The sequence below is a fragment of the Mytilus edulis genome, chromosome 5, assembly GCF_963676685.1.
Source record: "Mytilus edulis chromosome 5, xbMytEdul2.2, whole genome shotgun sequence".
Taxonomy (NCBI): domain Eukaryota; kingdom Metazoa; phylum Mollusca; class Bivalvia; order Mytilida; family Mytilidae; genus Mytilus; species Mytilus edulis.
Window position 1 is genome coordinate 47,811,014 of NC_092348.1, and position 27,933 is coordinate 47,838,946.

At 33.3% G+C, this 27,933-nt stretch overlaps 2 protein-coding genes across 2 annotated transcripts; one reads left to right on the top strand and one right to left on the bottom strand.

Annotated features, from left to right (window-relative positions):
• Positions 1 to 877: 877 nt before the first annotated feature.
• Positions 878 to 27,861, top strand: LOC139523834 (GTP-binding protein Rit1-like). Its single transcript, XM_071318163.1, has 4 exons — positions 878 to 2,055; positions 19,991 to 20,076; positions 25,553 to 25,736; positions 27,308 to 27,861. Exons 1-4 carry the CDS (start codon positions 1,467 to 1,469, stop codon positions 27,562 to 27,564), a joined length of 1,116 nt encoding a protein of 371 aa, XP_071174264.1. The 5' UTR covers positions 878 to 1,466; the 3' UTR covers positions 27,565 to 27,861.
• Positions 4,973 to 8,994, bottom strand: LOC139523831 (uncharacterized). Its single transcript, XM_071318160.1, has 2 exons — positions 8,872 to 8,994; positions 4,973 to 7,167 (listed from the first exon to the last, which is right to left on the bottom strand). Exon 2 carries the CDS (start codon positions 7,154 to 7,156, stop codon positions 5,459 to 5,461), a length of 1,698 nt encoding a protein of 565 aa, XP_071174261.1. The 5' UTR covers positions 7,157 to 7,167; positions 8,872 to 8,994; the 3' UTR covers positions 4,973 to 5,458.
• Positions 27,862 to 27,933: the final 72 nt, after the last annotated feature.

Here is a 27,933-nt window from a genome sequence, read left to right on the forward strand (position 1 = left end):
AACTGTCTAATTGTCTTATAATTAAAATCCATGCAAACATTCATGTTTTTATTAATTTTTATCCATTTGTCCAAGTACCTTTATCTATTACCGACTTTCTAAAATAGTCATCAATATGAATTGCAGAGTGAATTATGTAATTCTAAACAAAACATAAGTGACATCATATCTGTAACTTAGATTTTTCTTCATGTATTTAGTTGATTTATGATGTTTCAAGTGCGAAGAAAGTCAATATAATCTATTTATATTCCATCGTTAGAAAATATTCAAATTATCGTGACAGGGAGCGGCCTCGTTTTTTAGTAGAGCTGAACCTTTAAGTATTACACGCAACACAAGTGTCTGAACATTGAGGAGGGGATGTAAAGGTGCATGTCGTCAATGTCACATTCCATAAACCAAAAAAGACATCTTTTTCTCTCAATCGTCGTCCGTTATTTTTTTACCCGGTATGATGCCAGTTTAAGTTTAGAATCCAAAGGACTGTGGATAATTGCATTGTTTGTATAACTCCCCTCCAAAAAAATAAATATTTGAAAACTAATTACCATAAAGCTGCATTTGCATTGTTCATTGCTAGGATATTATTACCAGACCATGTTGAACTTGGTCTTTTTGAAAATCTTATCATAAATGCATTAATCATCCATTCCCGGCTAGATTTATTTCGTTATTTATATTTCAACAAATAGAAGTGTTTAACGACCTTGACTGGCTATACAGCCCTCGCACGGTCGTTTCGGTGCGCGAAGGCGATTGATGAGCGTTTAAATATTTTCTGCATTTACATTTCAAAAGTTGTTCTGTAGTGATTTTCGACCGTATTTCTCGGTGTTGTCCTTTTGGCGTACGGCCCCAATGCCACTCATGTCTTATTCTATTCATGTGTTTATCGCAAGAGTGACCTGTACCTTAATTAAGTTCTTAATTTCACTTTCATGATAAATTTTATTATGATAAATATTTAATTTTCAACGCCGCACAATCAAAATTATTGAGATCTGGACATGCAAAGTGTATTTTATTGAGTTAATTAATTGAGGACATTGCAAAATAAATATTTTGACATATTGCACGTCTTTCAGTAAACAAATACAATACAAAGTCATAAACAATTACGGCACGTGCATAATGTCTAAAACAATGCATTAATAGAAAGAACATTAAGCACAAGTGATTGGCACCGACAGATAATCTGGTATACATACAGATGCAGGTATTTTGATCATTGGAGAGTTTTGTTGTTACTTTGAAACGTCTTAGCTACAAGAGTTTATTTATAATCTTAGAAACGCCGAAGGATGATGACAAACTTGCGATGAATTACCAAACTTTGCAGAGGATATTTCGAAACTTATTGTGAATTCTTCTACTCGTGAGGAAAAAGGGATAAATACTTATTTGCTCCTAGTTTCTTGTGTAACCAGTTAAAGAATTTAAAATTCAAGGATTTATTGTTTAAAATGAGTAGACATATGCAGAAACGGAAATCTCTTCCTGAACGGAGACATTTCCAGGAAAAATCTTTACCAGATATTATTAAACACCATGACATGTACTTCGATGATGAAAATGATAGTCACTCTGCTCCGAATTCCCGCTCAAATTCTTTCCGCTCCAAAACAAAGCCAGAAGTGAAGGTTCTTCATGTAGATTGTGGCAATCAAAGAAGGAATAGCGAACCGAGTACACCGCTTCCGGTAGATTCGTTGTCTGTTCCCGGACAGGATGATAATATTTTGGTTAAAGTAAGATCATTCAAAACTACACGTAAAGGTATTGTTAGTCGCGGAGATTCTTTCAGGAGGCAAAGCAGAGGAAGTATTACAAATCTTACTGCTTCCAAATCTGACAATGCTCTATTTAAGACACAAGATCAGCCATCAACGAAGACGAAAAATGGACTCCTTGCTGCGCCATCAAGAGGTCCAGAAACACCGCATAGCAATTGTTATAAAGTTGCAATTATTGGAGCAGATGGTGTCGGAAAAACTGCTCTAACTAAACAGTTTCTCTCATCTGAAAGTATGTTCTTCAATGATAGCCCAGGAGGTGAGTAAATCCATGTAGTTGAAAGTTCGATTGAAATTAAAGGAACAGTATTTTCCTGGCAATGCAAGTCCCGGTTATGTCAGAAACCCCACCACCGCTAAGGTATCAGAGATACACGTTTAAGCCGAATAGTGATGGTTATCAAAGACAACTGGTCTACTTATCATGCTCTATTAATGTTATGGTTTTCGTCGAAGTCCGTTGCAATATAACAAGGTTTTTTTTCTAAAAAAATAACAACCAAAAGGACCTCAACGCAGAAGCACAAAATCTTCAAGTGATTGTACATATATATATGTTGTGGAAATTTTCAACTATTAAAAATTATGAGTATGGGAAAGGCCAACTTGAACCCCCTGTTTGTCATGTTTTATTCAATCTTGCTTGTACCAATTCAACCATTGTAAAAGAAGGAGATGATATGTTCCGTCCTTTATGGAAAATAAAAGTGGCGACACATATAAACTATCTATACTACAAGAACTAAAAAGTAAATCTAACTACAGACGCAATAGTCTGAAAAGGTAAAGAAACTCAATTGCAAATTAATTGTCCTGACAAAATGCAGAGGCAATGGCCATACCCACTCTATAAATCAGCTCCCACAATTAAATGTTAAAATCCAAATAATATCAAAATATCAACTTAGCAGAATATCATAGTAAGATCGAACTGTTGATTTAATGTTTTAAAGAAATTGTTGTCTACACGCAGTAATCTGAAGTTGTTTTGTTTTAGAGATTAAAAAACGTTACATAGATAATTGTGTATATGTTATGAAATTCTTATCTCGTGTGATCGTTCTGCTATATGCAAAAATGCATGTAAATAGAAATACCAAAGTTCATCATATTTCATACTTTTGCCAAAATATATCAATAATAATGCTATACTTTATACCGAGGAGCAACATTTGACAACATCTCATTCTTTATGATGTCTTAAGATGATAATTAACTAATACATTTACACAGAGTCAAAGGAAAGGCAACCGTTGGGATAAACATCAACAGTCTTATCTGAATATTCCCTGTATTGATCCCCCGTAATTATCTATGTGACTACTAAAAGGGAAATTAAAGTATGTACATGCATGCCAAAAAGACAGCAATATAAAAGGAAAATAATGACATCTACAGCAAAATATACAGCCAAATTGTTATTTGACTACTAATAAACTAGTATCCCAACTGTAGTGTAGCTTCAGCCCGCCTCTGGCTGGGGGATCTTCACGCTCCGTGTGTTGGAAACCCATTGCTGGCCTGAGTCTGTTTTCTGCTTTTTGTCAGGTTTTTTGTTTACACATTCCCCGTTTCCAGTCTCAATTTTATTATAAAGTTATTTAGTTCACGATGAATACATACCAAAACAACGTTTTATTATTAACGTTAAAAATTAATTAAAGAAACACAGTTTTTCTTACAAGAATTTATTTTAGTACATTACGTTTCATACATTTACCAAAATAACAATAATTATCTAATCTTTTGTATAAAAAGAAGAGAATTATCTGACACAATCTCAGTTCATTAGATGATAAAACTTTCTAATTCATTTTCAATAAAGTCAAAGAAGGGCAACAATTAGGATGAACTTTTAGTTTGTCTAAATGGCTGAAAATGCTAATGGTCCGGGTTAGAATTATCCACTTCTTTTCGTGACTTTCGGGTGAAGACTTGGAAGTTTCTGTGGGGGTCCATCGTTTGAGGCACAGCGGACGGGGGCATATTAGTCCGTCCTTGTGAAAACGGTGCCTAGTGTACAAAAGGTGAAATTGTTTGACAATTTTATGCAAACAAACGACATTTTCTATCAAAAGCTGGGGGATGGCAGTACCTCGCTATTCTCATATTCATATTGATCCGCAATGCTTTAAAATTCTTTTGACTTTAAAAACAACAATCAATTACAAGAACTCTCAATTGCGACACAACACGACATATCAATCTAATTTATTCGAATATCTTTAACTTTGATAGGTTAAAATGTAGTATGTTTTTGATTGTCGGCATAGCTAAAACAGAGAAGAAAACCTCCGAAAGACAATTACTGATATCATTTTATAAGCTATGTATTACGTTAGTTAACTTATGCTTAATCTTTAATCTTTATTAATTTGGTTCAAAATAAATTAACTTTCGTTATTAAATTATTTTACAGCGGGTTCCATTGAGTGTGTAGTGAAAGGTAATATGTTTGGTTAGCTTGCTTGTTAGCTGAACCGTGAAGTCATGATTAGGTCAGGTATACTACCCTCCTTTCGAAGTAGAATAGTCCAACAGACAGATCAATTGGTTTTTTGTCGGACTAGTCTATTCTTAAAGTAGGGTAGTTTACCTAACCTAACAATGACTTCACGGTCCAGCTAACAAGCAAGCTAACCAAAGATATTGCCTTTGGCTACACACTCAATGGAATCCGCTGTAAAAGAAAGATTTCGATGGGTTTGATTTAAACATTTTTCTTCAAGCTGTCATACTGAATTATAGACCCCTTAACATTAAATTATCAATAATTTGTGTTAGAGCCGTAAATATTTTCTAAAATTTTGATATGATTGTCCCAAACGTAGCTACACTACACGTTAAAAAGATTTTGTGGGATAGAGCAGATGCGAGTTTTTATTTTATTTTTGTTTTTGTCTATAAGATTATTGAAAAAAAATCTAGCCGGGTAAGAACTGAAAAACAATTTTTTAACCTTTCCAATGACAGGATAGAATGATTATCTTAACTAAAAAAATACAGATACCATCCCTCAATCTATATCGCCTCTTTGTTATGATATGTTCTTTTTTTGCCAAATCGCATTTCAAAGGTTTCCTCTTATAAATTTTTGCCAAATCGTATTTCAAAGGTTTCCTCTTATAAATTTTTGCCAAATTACATTTCAAATGTTTCCTCTTAGACGAAATCGATTATCAATTTGGAACTTTATTTAAGACAATCTTGTACAGATGCCAAACAGTTGTACTTTTCACACAATTATCTGCTTTGTTCTTCCGAATCTATGTAACATTAGGACTGTAAATGAGTGTCTTGGTATCTAGATTCAATAGTTTATTGTAGTCTAGCACTTTAAATAGTTATTTTTGTCACACATTTTCTTTCTTCTTCGGTTCCTTCCGATGTCGTTCGTTCCTTCTAATCAAAACCATACTTGTAAGGGTAGTTTTATCTTCCAATAACCTTTGATGTTCTATTTATATTATTTTCACAAGTCATCAAGTGTTTTCTTCTAATTAACCGTATTATTATCTCAGTCATGCTTGATGTCATAACAAAACTAACAGAATCGATAGTCACCTTTGTTAAGTAGCGGAACTCTTGTTCTTTTTAGAAAAGTAAAAAGTTTGATGCCATTATTTAGTAAAACAAGGAAATTAAACATTAAGTTGTTTCTTTTAGCTGTGATACTTAACACTGCAGATAAATATGCTTCCGTTTTTGTTTGCTACAAGCAATTCAGAATTTTGGTTGTTGAAATAAAGTGCTTTTGGTTCGTTCATGCCATCTTCAGCACTGAGAAGTTTCTTGCATTTTTTACCGTCCGACGACAATGCAAACACGGCATCTGATTCGGCAGCTGCTATGAAAACATTTCCGAATGGATCAGTACAGATATTTCGTGGGCCTTTTATTTCATCAAATTTCGCCCTCCAAATTTCTTCTCCGTCCAAATCTAGACAGTACACACAGTGGTCAGTAAAATCACTGTAAAAGAGTTTATTTTTCCAAAGATGAATGTATGCAAGAAAACGATATTTAACATTTATTGTTTTGAAAGGTTTTTCGCCTTCTTTGGATAAGGTAATACCGTTACCTCTTATGGCCATGGCCAGTATGTTATCATAACATGAAAGTCCGTAAATTTTGCCATTAGCTATGTCAGAAATTTTTAAAAAATCAGCCAAATCTAAATATCTAGCTATCTTGGCAGTATCGAAAGAAGCAATTAACTTTTGATTCATCATTGAAAGACCAAATGGACATCGAATACTAAATTTGCATTCAATGTAATGTCCATCTGAATCAAATAAATAAAAATAACCATACGTATCGTTTTTATAAGCAACTGCAAGGACTATTTTACCGTCTGATAATTGAATCATGCTTCGAGTATTTCTTGTTTCGTCAACATCAATCAGTCCAGCAGTCCCTCGTTTGATGATACTTATTGCCATACTGTTGTAACTGGCTTCATTCGGAGAGAACATTTGAGCTGATACCTTTGGGACAATAGAATAAATAACTGCTGGTTTCACATTTAATTTGATGGTTCCCATGGAGGGAATCGTTGTTACTAGCTTCATTTCCTCGGCCAGAATAAATTCGATATCCTTCTCATGGCATGAGTCCTTCACGTTGGATTTTAAATTTGTCTCTTCAGCTGCTAGACAGTTGTTTAAGTGTTTGAGACTCAAGTATATTTGCTCCTCGTTTCCGTAACTTTCGGCTTCTGAAATCCCCATCTCTAGCTCCTGTAGTTTCAAAAGTTGGTCTTGCATTTTACACTCAGCATTTTCACAAGTTTTTGTCTCTGACATTACAAGTTCGTTTATCTCGTTGACAAGTTTGGCTTCGATATCGGTTAAATTTTTATGAGTTTCATCTTTAATTTTTGCTAATTCCTCACAAACTAAAACACGTTGTTGTTTTAAACGTTCAATATTAGCTCGCCGATTTTGTTTCATCTCTTCAGCGTGCAATTTCACACCTGCAATCCTTCTCTTAGTGCTGGCGAGATATTCAGAGTCTCTAATACCTTTTACGGTTTTATTAAGTAAAGTGGTAACAGGACATAAGGAATGTTTCGTTGCAATGCATTCTGTGCAACAAGGTTCCTGGTGCGTTCCACAATATAACTCAAGCGGTTCATCGTGTAAAGAGCATGTTTTACTTAAAGTACGTATAAATTCTGGAAGTTTTCTGTATGCATCGATTGGCAAAGTTTGGTGCTGTTTTGATAATTTGGAAGCTCTGTGGTAATCTGAACAATCTACGCACAACCCTTCTTCGCATACAGAGCACCATATGTAAGCAATCTTAGAAAGATTTCTTGACTCACAGAGACCACAAACAATTTCTGTTGCCTCTGCCATTTTACTATGATCTGAAAATAGGAAATGTTGTAAAATATGAGTTAAAACAAATACGATCAATTGTTTTACTATCTAAATAAAATGAAGAAAAAAAAAGCTTGTGTGAAAATAGTAATTTTTGAAATCTCAAGAAGAGATTTTATATGAATTTATAGTTAAGAAATAATTGATGCAAGCTATACTTTATTGTAGTTTTAACATGGGTAGGCATTATATTCGTGTTATTTTAGCCCTCACTTTTGTAGTTTTAGCATGGGTAGGCATTATATTCGTGATTATTTTTGCCCGAGCGATAGTGAGGGCGAAAAAAAAACACGAATATAATGCCTACCCATGTTAAAACTACAATAAAGTATAGCTTGCATCAATTCTGAATCGGACAATTAAGGTAATTTCTATGTCCGATAAGTATAAGTGTAAAGCGTTTGTCTAGACTCTTCTATGAACCTCCTTTTTTTTGTAAAGAAAAAAACGGCTGGCACTGTGATTTTTCAGAGGGAGGAGTTTGAACAGACAGCAATGAACGGTTGTCGTATCTAGGTCAAAATTGGAATGCAACACATTACAGTCATAATAAATGAATTAGTAACATCATGTGCACCATTTTAGAGTTTAAAAGTGCTTTAAAGTTAAGGAAATATATTAAGTGCATGATAATTTGATAAAATTCATTATTCTGAAGAAGTCAATATACGCATGTGCAAACAAATTTTATTGGATTTAGGGCATGGGTTTGTTCACAAAGCGAAAGAAGCACGTCATATTAGAATAATAAATATACTATGATTTACTTTTATAAAAACAGAATAGTTTTTTTACGCTCCGCTTTTAAGAAAGTTCCCAATCGCAAAAAATCGAGGAGACCGAGATTTTTAAAATCCGGTAGTTTCCTCGTTTGAATTGTTTAGCATTTTGTCATGTCGGGGTCTATAAAAGCTGATAATATAGTTGAATTTGATAATGTTTGAAGGCCTAAGGATAACCCATAATTCACGGCTTATTCATGTTATTGTAGCCACGTCATGTAACTCTATATTGGTGTCTAATTGGCAATCAACTCTTACTTCATCCCCTTATTTTTCTTTTCTTAAATGAACATAATAGATCTATGATATTAAGAGTTTTGTTTTAATAAACAGCAAAATTTCACTCGATTCCTTTGAATTTCACCTCAAATGAGCTTATACATGAAACTCATGTGAAATCAATGCATGTGAGTTTCACATTAAACTCTCGTGAAAATCACATAAAAATCACATGACTTTTTTCGTCAGTTGAAATTAACGTGAGCTAATTTTGCATGTGTAAGTGATATACATTTTGTTTCCGATTTTTTTATTTAGACCCAAGATATTTCTGTAATATGTTGCTCTTAAGAATTTATGTTCGGTTTTTAGTCATACCATTCATGATTTGATAATCTTATTAAAACAACCTTTATCTATGTATATACTTTAATTAAAGAAAATTCAAATATAGCGGGTAGAAAAATCAAATATTTCCAGAAATAAATTAGTGTAAATCATCGCCTAAATATTACCATATTTACATTAAACATGTTCTTTAAACTTGAGCAATATGTAACAATCGTGTCTGTAACAATGCAACCAAAAGTTTACGTTTCAAAACTGTTTACTTATTTAATATCATTTTATATAAAAAGAACCACTGAAAAACATAATGTATATATACACAATCTATTATAATTTACTTACACTTTTTGTTATTACACGATCGATGTCATGAAATAAACATGGCTATATTAGGAACCAGGAAGAAATATAGCTGTGCAGTTGAGTGAGCAGAGTTTTTAAATTTTATCTAAAAGTTCTATTCCGAATGTCAACAAGTCTGTGGCGGATCCAGGGATTTTCATAACGGGTAAAAAGGAGGGGGGGGGGGGGGGGGGGCAACCCGTCTAAGAGGGTAGGACCCACTCCAGTCATGCTGCAGCACAGGTGCTTATTAAAGTGATTCGGCCATAAGTAATCAATCTATTTTCCCTCTCGAAATGGGGGTACCAAGGTCCTCTGCCCCACTCATAAATCCGCCTCTGAGTCCTTTGACTTCCAAATCATTACAAGACACCAGAAAGAATTATATACTTAAAAGATCTTAAAAAGCAACCGTTTGATGATTGCCACAATGAATATGAACAAATTATGTATTATATTTGAATTAACGTACATAGCGCAACCTTCACACATCAAGATATTTTACCAAAAATAGACCCGACAGAACATTTATCTAATAAAACATTATTTGGTTGTAGGTTTAATTATTTTGATGAATAATTAACACTTATTTCTCAAATGTATAAAAGATATTTTATCTTTGACCGTTTTTATAACTGTAATATTTATCAATCCTTAGACAAGATTGATCTTATCCTGTGATTTAAACTAATGATTTAGATAAACGTGATTTGTTGAGGGGTTTAATTGTGGTTCTTGATGCCTCTTCTCCTTTTAATTGCATTTTTTTTTTTTTTAATATATATATATAACGCAACAATTTATCAATCTAACAACAAATTGAAGTTTTTAACGACCTTGACTGGCTATACAGCCCGTGCACGGTCGGATTTTTTTCTCTGGTTGTTTTTTGTGGCTTTCTCATCGGATATTTTGATATTTTTTATCACATCGTGCATAGTGTTTTTCTAATGCTCTAAACATGTATCTTTAGCAGGTTTAAATAATGAAAAAATATTTGCTAACATATTATAGCAAAACAATACACGACACAGTGGCGGATCCAGGGGGGGGGGGGGGGGGGTTCCGGGGGTTGGAACCCCCCTTTTTTTTGGCCGATCAATGCATTTGAATGGGAGCATATAGTTGGAAACCCCCCCCCCCCCCCCCCTTTACTCTGGGTTGGGACCCCCCTTTTTAAAATGGCTGGATCCGCCACTGCGACATTCGCTCATGGTTGAAGGCCGTACGGTGATCCATAATTGTTAACTGCTGCGTTATTTTGTCTCTTGTGGAGAGTGGTCTTAATGGCAAACAATGTTCTTATGTTGTACTGTTATCTGTCCAAGGTTAGGGGAGGGTTGGAATCCGGCTAACATGTTTCACCCCAACACATTATGTATGTATGTGCCTATCCCAAGTCAGGAGCCTGTAATTCAGTGGTTGTCGTTTGTTAAAGTGTAGCAAATTTGTTTTTCGTTCATTTTTTATATAAATAACGCCGTTAGTTTTCTTGTTTGAATTGTTTTACATTGTCATTTCGGGGCCTTTTATAGCTGACTATGCGGTAAGGGCTTTGTTCATTGTTGAAGGCCGCACGGTTACCTATAGTTGTTAATTTCTGTGTCATTTTGGTCTCTTGTGGAGAGTTGTCTCATTGGCAATCATACCTTTTTTTATATTGTACGACTTGGCATTTATGATGCAGATCATGTCCTATTGAAAAGATCATCACTTTGGCCGTCACAGTTATCAATAAAACAATCATTGGGCCAAACAATGTAGTTTATTGCTTAGCCTTGAATCTGAATCTGTAAACATTGAGCTGTCATAACAAACCCGACATTGTAAAAAAAAATCAAAAAAATCCGACAACTCATTTTGGAGTTTAAGCCAATTAGGCAGTTGTTGCACTGAAATAAAAAAAAAATCCTTTGTTTGGGCGTTTTTAGATTTTAACTTGAAAATTTAAACAGAAACAGAGGGAATATTAACCGGAAAAAAATATAAGAACCACACAAATTTAAACATGACCAATATTGTAAGATAAAGTCGACCGAGATAAACAATACAATTTTATTATAAGCCTCTGGTTGAACCCTTTTATGATTTCTTGCATGCCCTTTAATACGATTTTACCATCAATTGTGTGTTAGTGTATTGGCGAAAACTATGGCAAGCCGTTCTCGTCAAAACTATGTTTAAACCATTTTTCGAAAAATTTACACACTAAGAATTACAACAAAGCACACTGAGATTTAAAAACTTCAAAACGCACACTGAGAATTGAAAATTACACACTGAGAATTAAAAATTACACACTGAGATTTCATTACGACGCACTGAGATTACAAAATGAAAAAACGCACACTGAGAATTGAAAATTACACACTGAGAATTGAAAATTACACACTGAGATTTCAAAAAGACACACTGAGAATAAATAAACTGAAAACACACACTGAGAATTTGAAATTACACACTGAGAATTTAAAATTACACACTGAGAATTGAAAATTACACACTGAGATTTGTGCGCACTTTTTATACGCACATATCTAATTAGCATATTTAATCTGAATCTATTACAAGCTTAAAACAACAAGGGGACAGAACTCGTTAGTCTTTCGATTTGGTTCCAAATTATTAATAAAAAAACTTTAGAAATACAAGAACAAGAAAAATACCCACTTATATACTCTTATTTCAAAATATAACCAAATGGTGAAAAACTATATTAAAATTATAAGAAAACATTGGAACAATCTGCAAAAGAATGCAGTGAAATTTTTACCCAAGTGTCTGTTATAGCATATAAACGTAACAAAAATATAAAAGATTAACTAGCGAAACCAGGGAAACAGTTGGAAGACTTTTGAAAAGGGACCCACGGTTTTAAGTTAAAAAAATCATCCCGATACACTGGTAGTAATGATCTGAATTATTACAATAGGCAACAAACTTATGAATATGGGCGATGTTAAGTCTTGAAATTTATTACGAATGTTGGTTGAAGGAATCGCATTTCATTATAATGACAAGAGTTCTTGAGATCAAGATATTAATCTGTTGAATTATTCATCTCATGAATATTCATTAGTAATTTGCATATTAATCTCAGTGTGTATTTTTGAAATCTCAGTGTGTAATTAACAATTCTCAGTGTGTGTTTTTCACTATGATTTATTTCATCTCAGTGTGTAATTTTGAATTCTCAGTGTGTGTTTTTTATTTCTTTAAATCTCAGTGTGTAATTTCGATTTCTAAGTGTGTTATTTTAGGTTTTTAAATCTCAGTGTGTATTTTTTTTTCGAAAAAACGGTTTAAACATAGTTTTGACGAGAACGGCTTGCCATAGAAAACTACGAAACAGAAACTGTAATCAGTTATAATTATCAACAACATCAGCCAAATACGATCTTCAACTAAAACAACATCAGTGAAATTGACAATAATATTGGCATTTAATGACAACTTATACAGTCCTAAATCCATGCACAAGAAAGTGAAAATTTCATATCTTCTCTCAATTATAAAATGGTTAAGTATGGCTATAAATCTGTCATTTCATACTGATAAGGCGACCAATAATATTACTTAACTAACAGATGTTTTAAACAAAAAATTAGAACACTTTAAAAGTTCTAGGAAAATGCACAGTCACATTATGGTTGACCCTCCCCCCTTTTATTTTTTAAATTTAAAAAAAAAAAACTTTTTTGGGAAATATTCTTTGATGTTGTTTATTCTGACTTTCAAGATTTTTATTTGAAAACTAATTATTTTTATATATGGTTTTTAAATTATTTCAATCTTGCAATTAATTGAAATTTTTTTTTTTGTAAAAAAAATAAAAATCACATATATAATGAAAAAAAAGATACTTTTCTTGATTGGTAATGTGTATTTCATTTTTATCCCTTCTTGCAACAAATGTCACCTATCAATTGAGAGAGAAACCATGTGGTGTCTGTGAACTAACATAATATAATTGTTGTGACAGTTTAATTTGAAAATATGGTGCTTTCTAAGTGGTGCAAGAGATAAGTTCACTTTTTATTCAACATCATTTTGATGCAAATTCTTGGGCTTAGATCATAGACTGTATACCCTTTTTTAAATGTTTTTTGTTGCTGTAACTTGAAAAGTATAATAGTTAGAGAGAAACTGTAAACAGCACACATGGTAAGCAAAATAAGATCTATCAGGCTATCAATAAGTCTTATTAAAGATTTTTTTTTAATTCAAGGGCACCACTAATGCATCAATGTCAATGTCAATTTAAATCATGAAACTGATTTTTTAGTTATGATTTCTGAAATCAATTTCAAGTTTAAGTTTCAATTATTGGAACTGAAGACTGCAAATGAACAACTGTCCACGTTTGTTCGCCACTATTAACTTTGAATTCTGTTGATTGAAGTAAATGACTTTTGGTTCACTCATCCCATCGTCCTGTCCAAGAAGTTTCATAAACTTGCTGCCATCTGCTGATATGACATACACTGCATTCGATTCGGTTGCAGCAACGAATATGTTTCCAGTCTCATCGGTACAAATATTTCTTGGGCCTTTAATTTCTTCAAAAGTCGATTTCCAAAGTTCCTCACCATTTAAATCTAAACAGTACAAGTAGTTCTTGATATAGTCAGTGTAGAACAATTTAGTTTTACATAGATGTATATGTGCAAGGGAACCGTTATCAACTGTTGGAATTGTTTTTATTAGAGTTCCCTTTTTATCAGCCAACACAATGCCTTTTCCCCTAACAACAAAGGCTAGCATGTCACCATAACACGACAACCCATATATACTGCCTTCCGCAACTAAGGAACGCACGTTATAGTTGTTATGACCTAAAGTTGCAAGTATTTTTGCTTTGTTGAAAGAAACTAAGAGGTTATTATCGATCCAAGAAATACCAAAAGGACACGCACTGTGGGGTTCACTACATGAATGACTGCCATCGGCTTTAAACACATCAATGTACCCTCCTTTGCTTTCGTTTTCGTTAGCAATGGCAAGCACAATCCTACCATCTGGTAACTGAATCAGACTACGAATGTTAACAACCTCATGATTGAAAAATTCACGAATAGCCTTCGGTCGTTCTGTCTTTTTATGCTTGTGACTTTTATTTTAAAAGAATCAATGCCACTTATTGGGCACATCTGTGCGGTCACTTGTATTATCTCGTTATAAGTTATAGAATTGGGTTTGTTACTGGTTTTGATGTTTCCCATACAAACAATATTTGTGAAATTTTTCATTTTTTCTGCCAAAACTAATTCGACATCCTTCTCCTGAAAATTGTCATGTTTTGTATTCGATTTTAACTCTTTTTCTTCAGTTAGAAGACACTTATTTAAGTATGTCATACATAAGAACAAATGTTCTTCATTTTCATAATTTTCAATATTTGATAAACTTCTTTCATGGTCAACAATTTTCGATAATTGACCTTCTAATTTTTCTTCGGCCTGTTTACATTTCTCTGATTCTGACTCTACTGTTTCCAACATTTTTTTTCAGAATTTTGGCTTCGATATCATCTAAATGCTTGTTGACAGTGTCTCTATATCTGGTAACCTCCTCACAAATCGAGGCACGTTGTTGCTGCAGACGAACAATGTTTGCATGGCGATTTTGTTTCATTTCTTCAATGTGTGTTCTTATACCTCTAATCTTTCTCTTTGTAATCGAAATATATTCAGAATCTTTAATTCCTTTAACTGTTTGGCTGAGCAAAGTTACACCAATACACTTTGTATGTTTAAATGCTATACATTCAGCACAACCAGATTCCTGGTGTGTTCCACAATACAAGACAAGTGGTTCTCCGTGCAGGTGACATGTTTTACTTAAAGTACGAAAAATTTCTGGCAGTTCGTGGTAGTTCTGTATTGACAAAGTGCTATGTTGTCGTGACGATTTTGAAACTTTATGATACTCGGAATATTCTGTGCATAACCCTTCTTCACAAACAGAGCACCACAAAAGGGCATTATTACTTAGATTCCTCGATTCACACGGACCACATCTGAATTCAGATGACTCTGCCATTACAGTCTGAAAATAATATAAATAATGTTGCAGCAACTATAAACTTATTTAACATTTCTAGTGATTGTTTTAAAGCTAGTAAATTTAAATGTATCTTAACACATGCAAAAGCCTCTGCTTTGATTAGTCTACATGACAACTTGAGTTGACACAAATATAAAACAAGATTTTCTTTTACGTTTGACCGTAATTTTGTGAAATAGAAGTACTAGCATTTGTAACGGTTACATCATTGCAATATTTGTTTTATGTATACAAATATGAAAACTGTTAATCCAAAACATTACTCAAGCTCAAAACACATGTAAAATTATAATTCGGGTTTTTCTTAGACTTTGAACTTCAGATATTTGACGGATCTTAGTACATATGTGGTCATATGTGCTTGAGGACAGGACCATGTCTTGAGTTCGGCCACCAGTTCCTCCCGTCCATGTCATAACTATTTGTTTTTCAACCGATATTTGTATTTTTTGTGTGGCAACATTGGACTTATTTGTGTTTATTAAGAGGGGGCAATACCTTTTTATGTTAACCTGTGTTTGCCCTTTTCAAGGTGTTGTTTACTGTTATCTGAGATAAATTTAATCTGTTAACTGTCAACCCACTGTGTTAACTGTTATCAGCATATTTGCATTTGTTGTTAACTTTTTTTTACGAAGATCGAGGTGTTGTTAACATATTAACGGACCCCCTATTGCCACCCCCCTCTTTTACCAATGTGCAACTAACTCGATTTTCACTTCGCTCTAAGATCCTCCTCGAGAGATCCTCTACGTTCTATGAAAAAAGGGATATTTATATAAATAAATATTTAATTATATATTTGATAAACAAAGAAATCGACGGAGACTGTTAAAATGGTACTCATGACAGGATACTGCCGTTATAACCTTTACCTAAATATCGACAAAATCATCACTGAAACAAAAATTAAATATGGGATTGAGTTTCTATTCAACACGAAACTAGTTAAGATGTGGAAATGGTATAAAAATAGAAATCTGAATATTCAGTGCAAACAGTGATAAATACTCAAACGTCTGTGAATGAAACAAATAAGAGTGTATATTTACCCGAGTAATTACGCTACGATCTGTTTTTACTGTTTTCGCAATGAGTATGTGTGTAGATCAACTGAGCATCTGACCTATCAAAACATTAAACCAAGTGTCATGCCAACAACCAAACAAGGAAGTTAATTTGGTTTGACTCTAGTCTCTGAAATAAGTGACTCAACTTTATAAATTGAAATAACCATGATCGACTATGATGAAAATCACCGTAAACATGGTAAATTCGTCAAAATTAGATCTCTTACACTTTTAAAGTAATGAAATTCCGGTGAAATTTTGCAGAATTGAAGGTCATGAAACAAACAGATAATATATATATATATATATATAATCGATAGTATCAATATTACGTTTGTATTTATATTCAAGGGGCACAATCGAGGGACCAATTTGATTAAAACACTGTCAGACCGTGTTTTCAAATTTCGACGCATGATCTGTTACAGTATTTTAATCAGATTGTCTGCGAACATAATTGTTTTTCATCATGGTGAACAATACTGTATTCAAATAGAAAGTAAAAAAGATGTGAGAAAAGAGGGAATGCTGTGCAATTTTTTATTACATTGCTTGAGATATATGACACCATATTTAATAATAAAAAATTGAGAGCAAAAAATTTACAGAATTTTTCAGACTGTGTATTCACTTTATAGCCTGTTACAACAAGCTATGTCGGATTCTCCTCATTGAAACATCTAGGGTACCTGGCAACAAAAAATGAGAACATTTGAATGTTTTTTTTTTTCAAAAATAAAAAAAAAATGTGCCACCTTTAATATATCGGTCATTTCTATAGATATAATAGATATGTACAAATGTTACCAGCTGTGAACATCCGTGTACATAAACGGCTTTAATACATGTCAGATGCAGATCATGGATAAGTAATGGGCAACGTTGGATTTAGACTATGCAAAAAGTCTATGCCTAATTAAAACCTTATATGTAGCTCCATACAGAGGTCGGATCCCTAAATCCGCCTCGGCATGCGCATGTGTCATTGTCTTAGTTGTTGGCAGTAGCAATTTACAAACTATTTGATGGCTTATGAATCACCAAAAGCATACTATGATACTATGGCATGCACCTGGCTATGTGTACACAAGAAATCTATATATTTATAACTGCAACGTTGATGATCAGCTAAATAGCCGCTGAAAAAATAGCACTGACTACAACAGTTACCTTAACAAGATTGGCATATTAATGTATACGTACCTATGCTTTCTTGTATTGATAGACTGATAACTATCGTCCATAAGCTTTGTAAGTAGTTCATTTATAGAAAGACGGTTTCTCGTAGTAGGGGTTCGTGTTCTATCTCATGTGCTACAGCGGCAAAAGTTAAAGAAAAAATCCAAGTTACACTTGAATAGTAATCTTAAATTTGACATATGTGTAAGACCTACTAATACAAGGAAAACACATCAAATAACACTTTGTAAATAATTAGCTGGTACCATTAAAACAGTAATTGAAAAAATAGTACATGACATAATTATATAAGTATAGAATATACAAACCGATGGTTGAAACAGATGTACAATGATATCTATGACATTTCAAGATTACAAGGCATTGCTTTGAAATATTTACATAGTAACAGGAACTATTGTATGAGTAAACTTTTTAAGAAATCATGCACAAAAAAAGAACTTGATCTTATCGGATTAACCTTTCTAAAATTCGTCTGCAGTTGAAACTCTTATTCTCCTCTATTGATGAAATTGGGTTGATGGTTCGCTGTATTGGGCATTGGAGTTTGAAGCTAACCAGACATTATCACTTTGAAATTAATTGTGCATGCATATCAAAATAATGTAATTGCATTGTATACAAAGAGATTTTATTATTAGATTTTATGTCTACATGTTTCTTGCAAGAAAATACTTGGGCGATAAATCATGAAAATTAGCAATACACAAATGATATGTCACATTTATTGTTTCTTTACCATTATCATGCCTCTAGAAATTCCATGCAAATGAGTCCATTGCTTTTATCTTTTATCACCAACGTTTAACATATTTCTGTAATAAGTACAATATGTATGACGAGTGTTAAAAATAGTTTTGATCATCCATTTCATAATCTAGCGTTTCTCATCTCTCTTATTTTTTTTTAACAAGGCTTCAATGTTACCGTTTGGTAACACTGTGGGCGTAGTAAAAGACAACGATAATTATAACCTTTCTATTTAATTCTTTACTGAGACACATGCTGACTTATAAATATTTACTAGCGGATAGAAAATAAAGGTTTGATTTTTTGTGCCTTTCGATATACTCTTGAATTCAAGTAGAGAAATGAAGTTGTCATGCACTATAAAGTATGCAAATTAAGGATACCAAAAATCTTTAGTTTTCTATGTTGCTGTTGTGTCTTGTGTACTACTATTTGTCTGTTTGTCTTTTCTTTTTCTTTTTTGGCCATGGCGTTGTCAGTTTATTTTCGATCTATGAGCTTGACTGTCCCTCTGGTATCTTTCGTACCTTCACATGTTTTACGCTTTTAAGCAAACAATTTTTTTATTTTTTTTTAAATAGACAAATTTGAACATTAAAAATATTAGCCTTAGAGAGTAGCAACCTTATGTTTATGTTAGGTTACACCATTAGTACACCGATCAAATCGTGAACATTAGTTTTTACACGTTATATTCTAAATTCCCTGTTTCGAGCCTTACGCGTATCTACAGCTGATACATGCAGGAAAACATTAGTTATTAATTAATTTATTTGCTGGTTTGTTTCTTAATCAATTAAAGATATTTATCACATTTATTTGTCTGAATCAAGAGAGCACACCCAACATAACATTCTATCTGTCAGGCTGTCAGGTAATAAAGCATAACTTCAGGAGATCCTGGCAGTCTACATCGATGACCCACCAAGGTTACGAGAGCGCAATTATTTGTTTACATTCAACTGGCAAGTTTTTTCACCCCGGTATTCGGATGATGTACGATTGCATTTATTTTAAAGCTTATACATTTAGGTTTGCAAATGGATAAACATTAAATTCATATTTTAAAAAAGGTAGAAGATATATTTTAATAGCTGAGAAGCAATGCAAAATTATCTTTTCAACTTTAGATTTCAGAATTTGCTAGCTTGCATTTTAGAGCAACTTTTGCTGCATGTCCAAATACTTTTTGTTTGCTGTAATTAAATGCTGACATCTTCAGTCACAGGAACATTTTGTTTTTCTAATTTATTCTTCAAAACTAAATTAATAAGCGCCAATGGGGTCCTTGCAGATGTATTTACATTTTTGCCGAACAGATTTATTTTTCACTTTCATTATCATCTTTCGGATTCCTCTTCTTCTGATCATATGTACAAAATCAACTTACACATCTGTAAACTCGTTTTGTCATCGTAAATGTAAATTAATGACTTGCGCTTATCCACATGTTGTCAGTCATGGCACTATAAACTCGTTCTTTGACAATAACAAACATGTTTACTTGTACTTTGTTATGAATATTCATGTCTTTGATATAGGCATAAGTAATCATACTTGTACTATGTTGACATCTCACAAGCAAATGAAAATGGATAATAAGAACGTCTTAGATAAGATTCTTATGACATTATAACTAAGTTGTGAAGAAATAAAAATAAGTCCAAGGGTTTGGAACAGACTGCTTTAAATGTTTTAATGACAACAAAACAGTGGCTTCAGATTGAACACTGGGTTGATCTCTGTCAACATTTATCTTTAATCTAATAACTCAGAAACATTGAAATTAAATAATTATTAATATAAAAATAAAACAGATTTAGTATGGTTGCCAATGAGATAACTCTCCATAGTATACGAGACCAAATGAGAAAGAAGTAAATTCACCGTGCGGCCTTCAGCAATGGAAACAAATAATATTTGCTCTATGTTTCTCATCTGTGTAATTACTGAAGTAATTCATTTAGCAATTTTGTCAAAATATTCATAAACAATTTACCATCACGTTAATACTTTGATTTTGTGAATTTTAGGACATATCGATGAACCAAACCACATCACAGTTATCATAGACAAAGAAGAAACAACCATTGAATTCGTAGATACAGAAGAAAGAGTAGTAAGTACTATTTGTAGAGCAAGCTCATTGTTGAAGGCCGAACGGTTGCTCAAAATTGCCCACATCTACTTCATTTCAACTCTGATGGATAGTTGTCCTTGGTAATCACCACATCTCCTTAATTCATACATACCAACAGCATTTATTAATTAACTAACGTTTAGACTAATTGAAACACATGAGATGCTTTTTTTAAAGATCGTGTGTATGTTGAAACAACGAATTTTCAAAATCTGGTTATTTCTTCAGCCGTTCTAAATGTTAAAGAAAGCATGTACGTGTTGCTAAATAGATTTGACAAAGAGAGGCGAAAAATACAAAAGAGACTATCAAACTCATTATTCGAGAACAAACAGACAAAACCATGGCATAAAAAGAAGGAGAAAAGAAAACGAATAAAAACAAAACAGCAATTTACAAAACACAACATATAAAACTAGACTGATCAAAACGAACTCCACCAAACTTTTAATTTTAAGCCGAAAAAACATAGCACGAAATGTTGATCGAAGCGCTCACAATTGTTTCACAAGCGCTCACAATTATATCACAAGCGTCGTTTTTGTTTCAAAAGAGTTAAATTCTATCAAGACAACTATACACTTCGCGTACCACTCTATTTTACTTTGATTAACTATCTCTGAGTCGATACAAATGACTTTTAGCTCTCGAAGTTGTTATTGGTGTTTTGGAATAGGAAATACTATATATTTTTTGGTTTTCCCTTCATATCGCTTGTTCTGTAGCTTTTAGTGTATTTCCTCCATTATTTCTCATTTAATTTTGTACCATACTGTTGAGATTAATTCAATAATGAGCATTGAAAGCAAGAAACAAAACTGATTCGTTTTATTTTATGGAAACGGGGACTGTGTCAAAGAGACAACAACCCGACCAAAGATTAGAAAAGAGTCTATGGCAATCAATTGGTCATTAACACTGTGGGAAAATCCCGCACCGGAGGTTTGCTTCACCTGACCCCTAGAGAATGATATATACAAGTTCAGCGAAATGAACGCTTTACTTAAACTCTGAAACATATAAATATTACATGCCAATACAAAAAATGCGGTGGTTTTGAACATGTCTTGGGAGATCTCAACCCTTCTCTTATACTTCTAGTCAATTTGGAATAAACAAAAACACAACAATATGCACATTAAACTTCATTGTAAAACATAAGTCCAAATAAATGGGCTTTATTGCGTTAAATTTAAAAAAAAAAACACTGTTTCGGTACTGAGAAAAAGTATTTTGTACATGGAAGAATTTTACAATTTTACAAAAACTTACTTTAATTGACAATTTTGATGAAAATCCATGCACTGACTCTTCCAAACTATTTGATATCTGATTTTCATTGGATTAATAAATACTATATACAAAAAGGCTCTGCCACATAAATTTGTCACCAGTAGAATATTTCTACGTTTTTCAAAATAGATACCACAAGGGCATTGTATCCCATTTAGTCTTCCTAACAATCGACACGCGAGCTTCCCGTCTGGTGAAAGTACGACGATACTGTTATTCTCATTGGATACTACGTACAAGTTGGAGTCGTTATCAACTGCTACTTCATGAACTGATTCGTCTTCGTATTCCCAAACCTTCTGTCCCGTGAAGCATGTGTAGCATGTAACGGTACCTGATTCAGAATTTGTATGGTATATCTTGTCTTTTGATGTTGTAACATAGTTAAAGGCATACTCTCCATCAACTTTAACTCACGCTTTAACTACTGTGGTGGCAGTTCTTTTACTATTGACGTCTGCTATTTGAGTACCACGTCCCTTTTCATAATACATTAATTCTCCTTTTTCATCTGTAATGCCGTAGCACAAATTGGACGTTTTGATATGGCTCACAATCTTTTTATTGACGATGTTAACGATTTCTATGTGATTAGGCTCTGCATTGTGTGTGACAGCTACCGTGTTCTTATCAATCCATGTAACACCTACAGGCCAATGGGATACAGGTATTTCACAAACAAACAATCCATTTTCGTTGTGGATTATAAGCCGATCGTTGTTTTGATCTACAAAGACAACGTTACCAGAAGGCATGATAGTGCACCCGCGATTTCTATTCTTTTTTTCCCTTTCGATACCTCAAATCGTTTTAATGTGATGATATTGATGTCATCGATTGTTTTTGATATCGTCGGTAATATTTCCTGAGCTTGGTTTTCTCTACCCGTCGTTATGGTGATAGCTGGCGGGCTTGTAACAACGGATATATCTCCAATCTTCGTCATGGACAGTATATCAACCATCTTATCGTCCATTCTACATTGTAAATTTATTTATTGCAAGCTTCGATCTTCTAGTAAAGACATCATAAACCCTTTTTCGTTTTTGATCTTGGCATCCAACATTTTACCGCCAAAATGACTGAAGGTCAGTTGCAAACTTTCTCGTCGCAGATATATTTTTTGTAGCTCATCTATTGTTTTCTCATGGTTGGAAACTTTAAGCACGAATCTATCTATTTGTGACATGACTTTTTGTTCTGCAGCTTCTATATCCTGTAGAATTTCTTGTTCAAGTTTGTCTGGATGTGTGTTTATTTTATCACGTATCTCTTTTATGTCTGTCTGGAATCTCTGTCGCTGGTTTTTAATTATCTCTAAATTCTGCCTCCGGTCTTCCACTATTCTTTCTATGTTGTTTTTCATTTCTTTTAAACTTTGTTCCATGATGTCAAATAATTTGGAATTCTTTGACGTTTTGACAATTTCATCAATTGCAAATAAATCACATTTTTTGAGACACGTCGTAATGCAAAGTGGACAACAAAGTTTTTCCTGTTGAGAACAGAAGTGCTGATATTTTTTGACATGCGATTGTGGGCGGTATTTGTTTATAATTATCTATTGAAGTTACTTCATGGTTTCTTGTACCTTTTAAAGCTCGATGGTGTTTTTCACATGATGTGCATATCCCTTCGTCGCATTCCGGACACCAGAAGGCAGCTTCTTTTACCACGTGCTGGGTTTCACACACACCGCAAAATGTTCTACTGGCTGTAGCCATTTTAATCTTAAAACAAAATTAAAAAGTTTATAGGGTCTGACTTTGAAGCGAGCTAAGCGTATTTCAGTTTACTAATACATTAGATATAGTATGAGTATTAATGAAACAATTCTCCATCAGAGTCACGATTGGTAAAAGTAAACACTTATAGGTCACATTTCAGCCTTCAACGCGGAGCCTTGACTTGCGCCGAACAGCAAGTTATAAAGGACCCCATAATGACTATTGTAAAACAAGAAACCCCACAGTTTAATCTTTATAAAAAAACAGGAAACGGGAAACACTTATGAAGTACATCAACAAACGGCAACCACTGAACAACAGGTTCCTAGCTTTTTAAATCCATTTCTTTTGATTTCGTACACATCAATTTTAAACAAAAAATATTTAAACAAGAGGCTCATAAGAGCCTGCATAGCTTACGTGGTAATTTTTTTACCTTTGAAAATGAAATTGATATTTAATACTTTTTTTTTTTTTTTTTTTTTTTTTTAACTAAGTCCAGATTCCCGAAGGAACATTCAGGTATAAACTTTCAGAGGAGTAACATTAAAAAATATTCTTAAAAATAACGAAAACAATCGAAAAAGGACAACAGCGAATAGGTCTGATGCAAAGTAATGTCAACAGGTAACATGGGAATAGAAAAACGAAAGTTCATGCTCTAATTTTCTTACATGAGCATAGATTTGTCTGTACATATGAAACATTTGCAGGTGTAAACAAAATGTTTTCTCCTTGCACTCCGGCTTACTCCACCAATAAAAACTGGCCGCCACGTAATAGCCCAAAAGTTGCGCTTTACAATCAACCAATCAAACATGAAAAGATGTATGTTATTGTGTTAGCTCTTCAACTTTGTACTTGTTTGGCTTTATAAATATTTTGATATGAGCGTCACTGATGAGTCTTATGTAGACGAAACGCGCGTCTGGCGTACTAAATTATAATCCTGGCACCTTTGATAACTATCTATAGAAGGTCATTTTTAAAAAGAAATTCCGACATACTTTGGTAAACTTTGCAAATCTAAAATAAAAGTCTTTTTCTAACGCATTGATTTGAAGATACATAAAAATGATATTAGTAAGTTTACCTTAAAATGGTTTTTTTCATCAAATGTCAATCCCGATTAAAACATTTCAGGCGTTCTCACAGGGTCAATAAATAAACCTGGATGTATAAATATGGAACGCCACAACTACCTTGTGATAACGGTTATCATATCATTAGGATGACACTCGATGAGAAATGTTTATAGTTTGTTCATATGCCCCACCTACGATAGTAAATGTTTTCTGGTCTGTGCGTTCGTTCGTTCGTTTGTCCGTTCGTCCGTCTGTCCCGTTTCAGGTTGAAGGTTTTGGTCAAGATAGTTTTTAATGAAGTTGAAGTCCAATCAACTTGAATCTTAGTACACATGTTCCCTATAATATGATCTTTCTCATTTTAATGCCACATTAGAGTTTTACCCCAATTTCATGGTCCACTGAACATAGAAAATGATAGTGCAAGTTTCAGGTTAAAGTTTTTGGTCAAGGTAGTTTTTGATGAAGTTGAAGACCAGTCCAATCAACTTGAAACTTAGAATGCATGTTTCCTATGATATGATCTTTCTAATTTAAATGTCGAATTAGAGTTTTTACCCCAATTTCAAGGTTCACTAAATATAGAAAATGATAGTGTTAGTGGGGCATCCGTGTAATATGGACACATTCTTGTTCTTGTTGTTTTAAGATATTTAAGTTTAACTTAATACAGTCATATTTAACTATAAAATACATTCTTGTACTGTGGCTCAGTGTGAAAATCATCCTTGGTGGTTATTTTGAATGTACTCAAAAATAACTTCTGTAGTATTCAGAAAAGAAAAGTTTATAAGATCTAAGATCAACATTCAGTGGTGGATCTAGGACTTTCCATAAAGGAGGGGGGGGGGGGGCGCTGACTGACCCAAGGGGGGCCAATCCAGTCATTCGTCAGTGATTCCCTATAAAATCAACCAATTTTTTTCCACGAAAGGGGGGCCCGGGCCCCCCACTGGCCGCAGGTCACCCCCTGGATCCGCCTATGACATTGATCAGAAGTCATGATGACCTTTTTTGATAATATACCTTTATTCATTGTCTTATATTTTAATAAGACGTACTTACCAAGTTTATTGTTCTTTTGTTTATCGTTGTTTTTATATATACAGTATAATACTACTATTTGTCAATACAATGTTTGTACACCCGGCCCATTGGACCTATAAGTCACTTAAAAAATATAAATATTTAAATCATTTCATAGTAGAGTCATGTTTTTCTGTACATGGTGTTTTAGAAACTTGCATCTCACTGGACAATGATCATTTACCTGTCCACCAAAGACCCTTTTGGCTGCAATTGCTTATTTCAACGTATTTACTCATGACTTTATCATTGTTTTCATTTTAGGACATTTCAATTTGCAGTGCCTGCGATGCTTTTATTATTGTTTATTCCGTACAAGACATCCATTCGTTTAACTATGCAAAGCACAAGTTACATACCTTACGACATAATCTAGAGACAGACAGAGTCTGCATTCTTGTAGCCAACAAAGTTGATCTTGTCCGAAAACGACGCGTAACTACTGATGGTAAGATTAACATGTTTTAAACTAGCCTTAAAATTTATCTAATATATATTTTATATGTGATGAAGATGTCGGTTAACAAAAATGAGGCAGCCGAAACCACATGATTATTAAAACACACAAATTTAAGAAAAGAGACAACGCCATGGCAAAACATGAAAATGGCAAAAATACAAACCAATTCCACAAAACACATCATAGCAAAACTAAAACTGAGCAACACGAGGTCTACCATAACAAAAAGCAAGGGATAAACTCAGGTTGTTCGTAAAAGTTGGCGGACCCTAATCTACTATTGGAATGCGTTATTGCATGCTTAAAAGTGAAATTACAAAAATACCAAACGGCAAGTGAAATTCAAAACGGAAAGTCCTTTAAAATATGGGAAAACCAAAGCTCAAACACATCTTACTAATAGAAAAGAACTGTCATATTCCTGACTTGGTTTAGGCATAATTTCCTTATTTAGAAAATGGTGGATTAAACCTGGTTTTATAGCTAACTAAAACTCTCACTTGTATGACAGTCGCATTTAATTCCATTAGGTTGAAAACAGTGTGCATGTGCATGAGCAAGACAAACAGACATAATAGGTTAAAAAAACTTCTAAAATTTGAATGCAGCAGTCAACATTGTAATACAATTTTAATCAGTATCAAAACAAATAATTGATTCAACAAAGAAACACAATGTCAAATAGACAAAGTGCATAAGCAAAAATGAAACAATAATGATTAAAATTGATCACAGCTTACATTAAACAAATAGCGAGATGTATAAGTACCGAGCCACGTCATATGTATATAATCAGAAATGGACTAAGCTAAGTTAAACACATCAATGATTTTACAATTGAGGGAAAAGGACAAGATTGTGGTTTATGACATTTGGAAAATATATGCGGTGTTCTTAGACAAAGATTTATGTAACATGCAACCCACTCGTGATTGTTTCCATAGAATTCTCAAATGCATGACTTATAAATCTGGTTAATCATGTAATAAGAAAAACAGGGCTGCATCTGTCTCTCACACACTTGTAAACCTTTGATGAATTTTGAGTGCCTTCTTAAGTCCTTTTGATTTTTCGTTAGTGACTCAAATATTCTATGAAGAACAAAGTGTTACAGGACTATGCTTCATTAGGGTTAACTTTGCTTTATTTAGTATGATTCGGTTACTCTTCTTGAAAATTGAAACGTTACAGTCGAGTGGAAGCTATAATAATAATACACATTCAAGTATCGTTGGCAAGGAAATTGTAGAAATAAAATTGGTTTCAATTTTGAACCTGGTAAGACGTTCATTCTCACTGAACACGTACACAATTTTGTCTAGGGGACAGCTGTAACCCTCCTTCGGGTGCGGTATATATCGCTGTGTTGAAGACCTATTGGCTGATTTAGACTCTTACTGCATGTTCTTTTGTTAGGTGTTGTGTCTTTGACCTTTCTCAATTTTATATTTCATGGTCATTCACGGTTTTAATAAAAACCGCACTTTGTTTTTTTCCCTACAGTTATACTTTATATTTTACATTTTTTACATGATTTTTTTTAAAATCATTTTTTGTAGACGGAAGAGCTGTTGCACAAAAGTATACCTGTAAATATATTGAAACGTCAGCAGGTTTGAATTTGAAAGTCGATGATCTATTAGTTGGTATTGTGAGACAAATAAAACTCAAATTAAAAAATGACCTTGAGAGTAAAACTCTTCCACGAGTTCATAAGCCTGAATCTGAACAACAGAAAGATCAAAAAGGATTCTTCAAACGTTTATTTCGAAAGAAACAAAAGAAGACATCATGCAGCAATATGACTCAGCTATAAAATAAAATCTTCGTTTTATTCAGCAATGCCTTTGGATTAAGTCTTTGAGAAAAATAGTGATGTCAGTGAACGGAAAATATACCAAAACTTATGAAATGATAATTCATTTTAAAACTACAGTAACCCATTCGTACCTTTAACGTAAAAAGGATTTTTAGGGCTAACCGTATGCAGTTATGACTCCCTTAGTTTAGAAGTGAAGAAAAAGTGACGTCATCAGTTGTGAAATATTGTTTGCATATTTCAATTTTTTGTTGGTATAATTTTTCATTTAAAAATAAATAAAATACTTAAAAATTGTGCTGCATATATAATTGATCTTTGCGTATGTCACGTTTTATAAAGAGAAACTGGAAAACGATTTATTAC

What these genes read in the sequence shown, in the direction of transcription:
- LOC139523834 (XM_071318163.1), top strand. Translation starts at nt 1,467, where the DNA reads ATGAGTAGACATATGCAGAAACGGAAATCTCTTCCTGAACGGAGACAT. An exon ending in CTTCAATGATAGCCCAGGAG is followed by an intron (nt 2,056 to 19,990) that starts GTGAGTAAATCC and finishes TGTGAATTTTAG; the next exon opens with GACATATCGATGAACCAAAC. An exon ending in TAGATACAGAAGAAAGAGTA is followed by an intron (nt 20,077 to 25,552) that starts GTAAGTACTATT and finishes TTTTCATTTTAG; the next exon opens with GACATTTCAATTTGCAGTGC.
- LOC139523831 (XM_071318160.1), bottom strand. Translation starts at nt 7,156, where the DNA reads ATGGCAGAGGCAACAGAAATTGTTTGTGGTCTCTGTGAGTCAAGAAAT.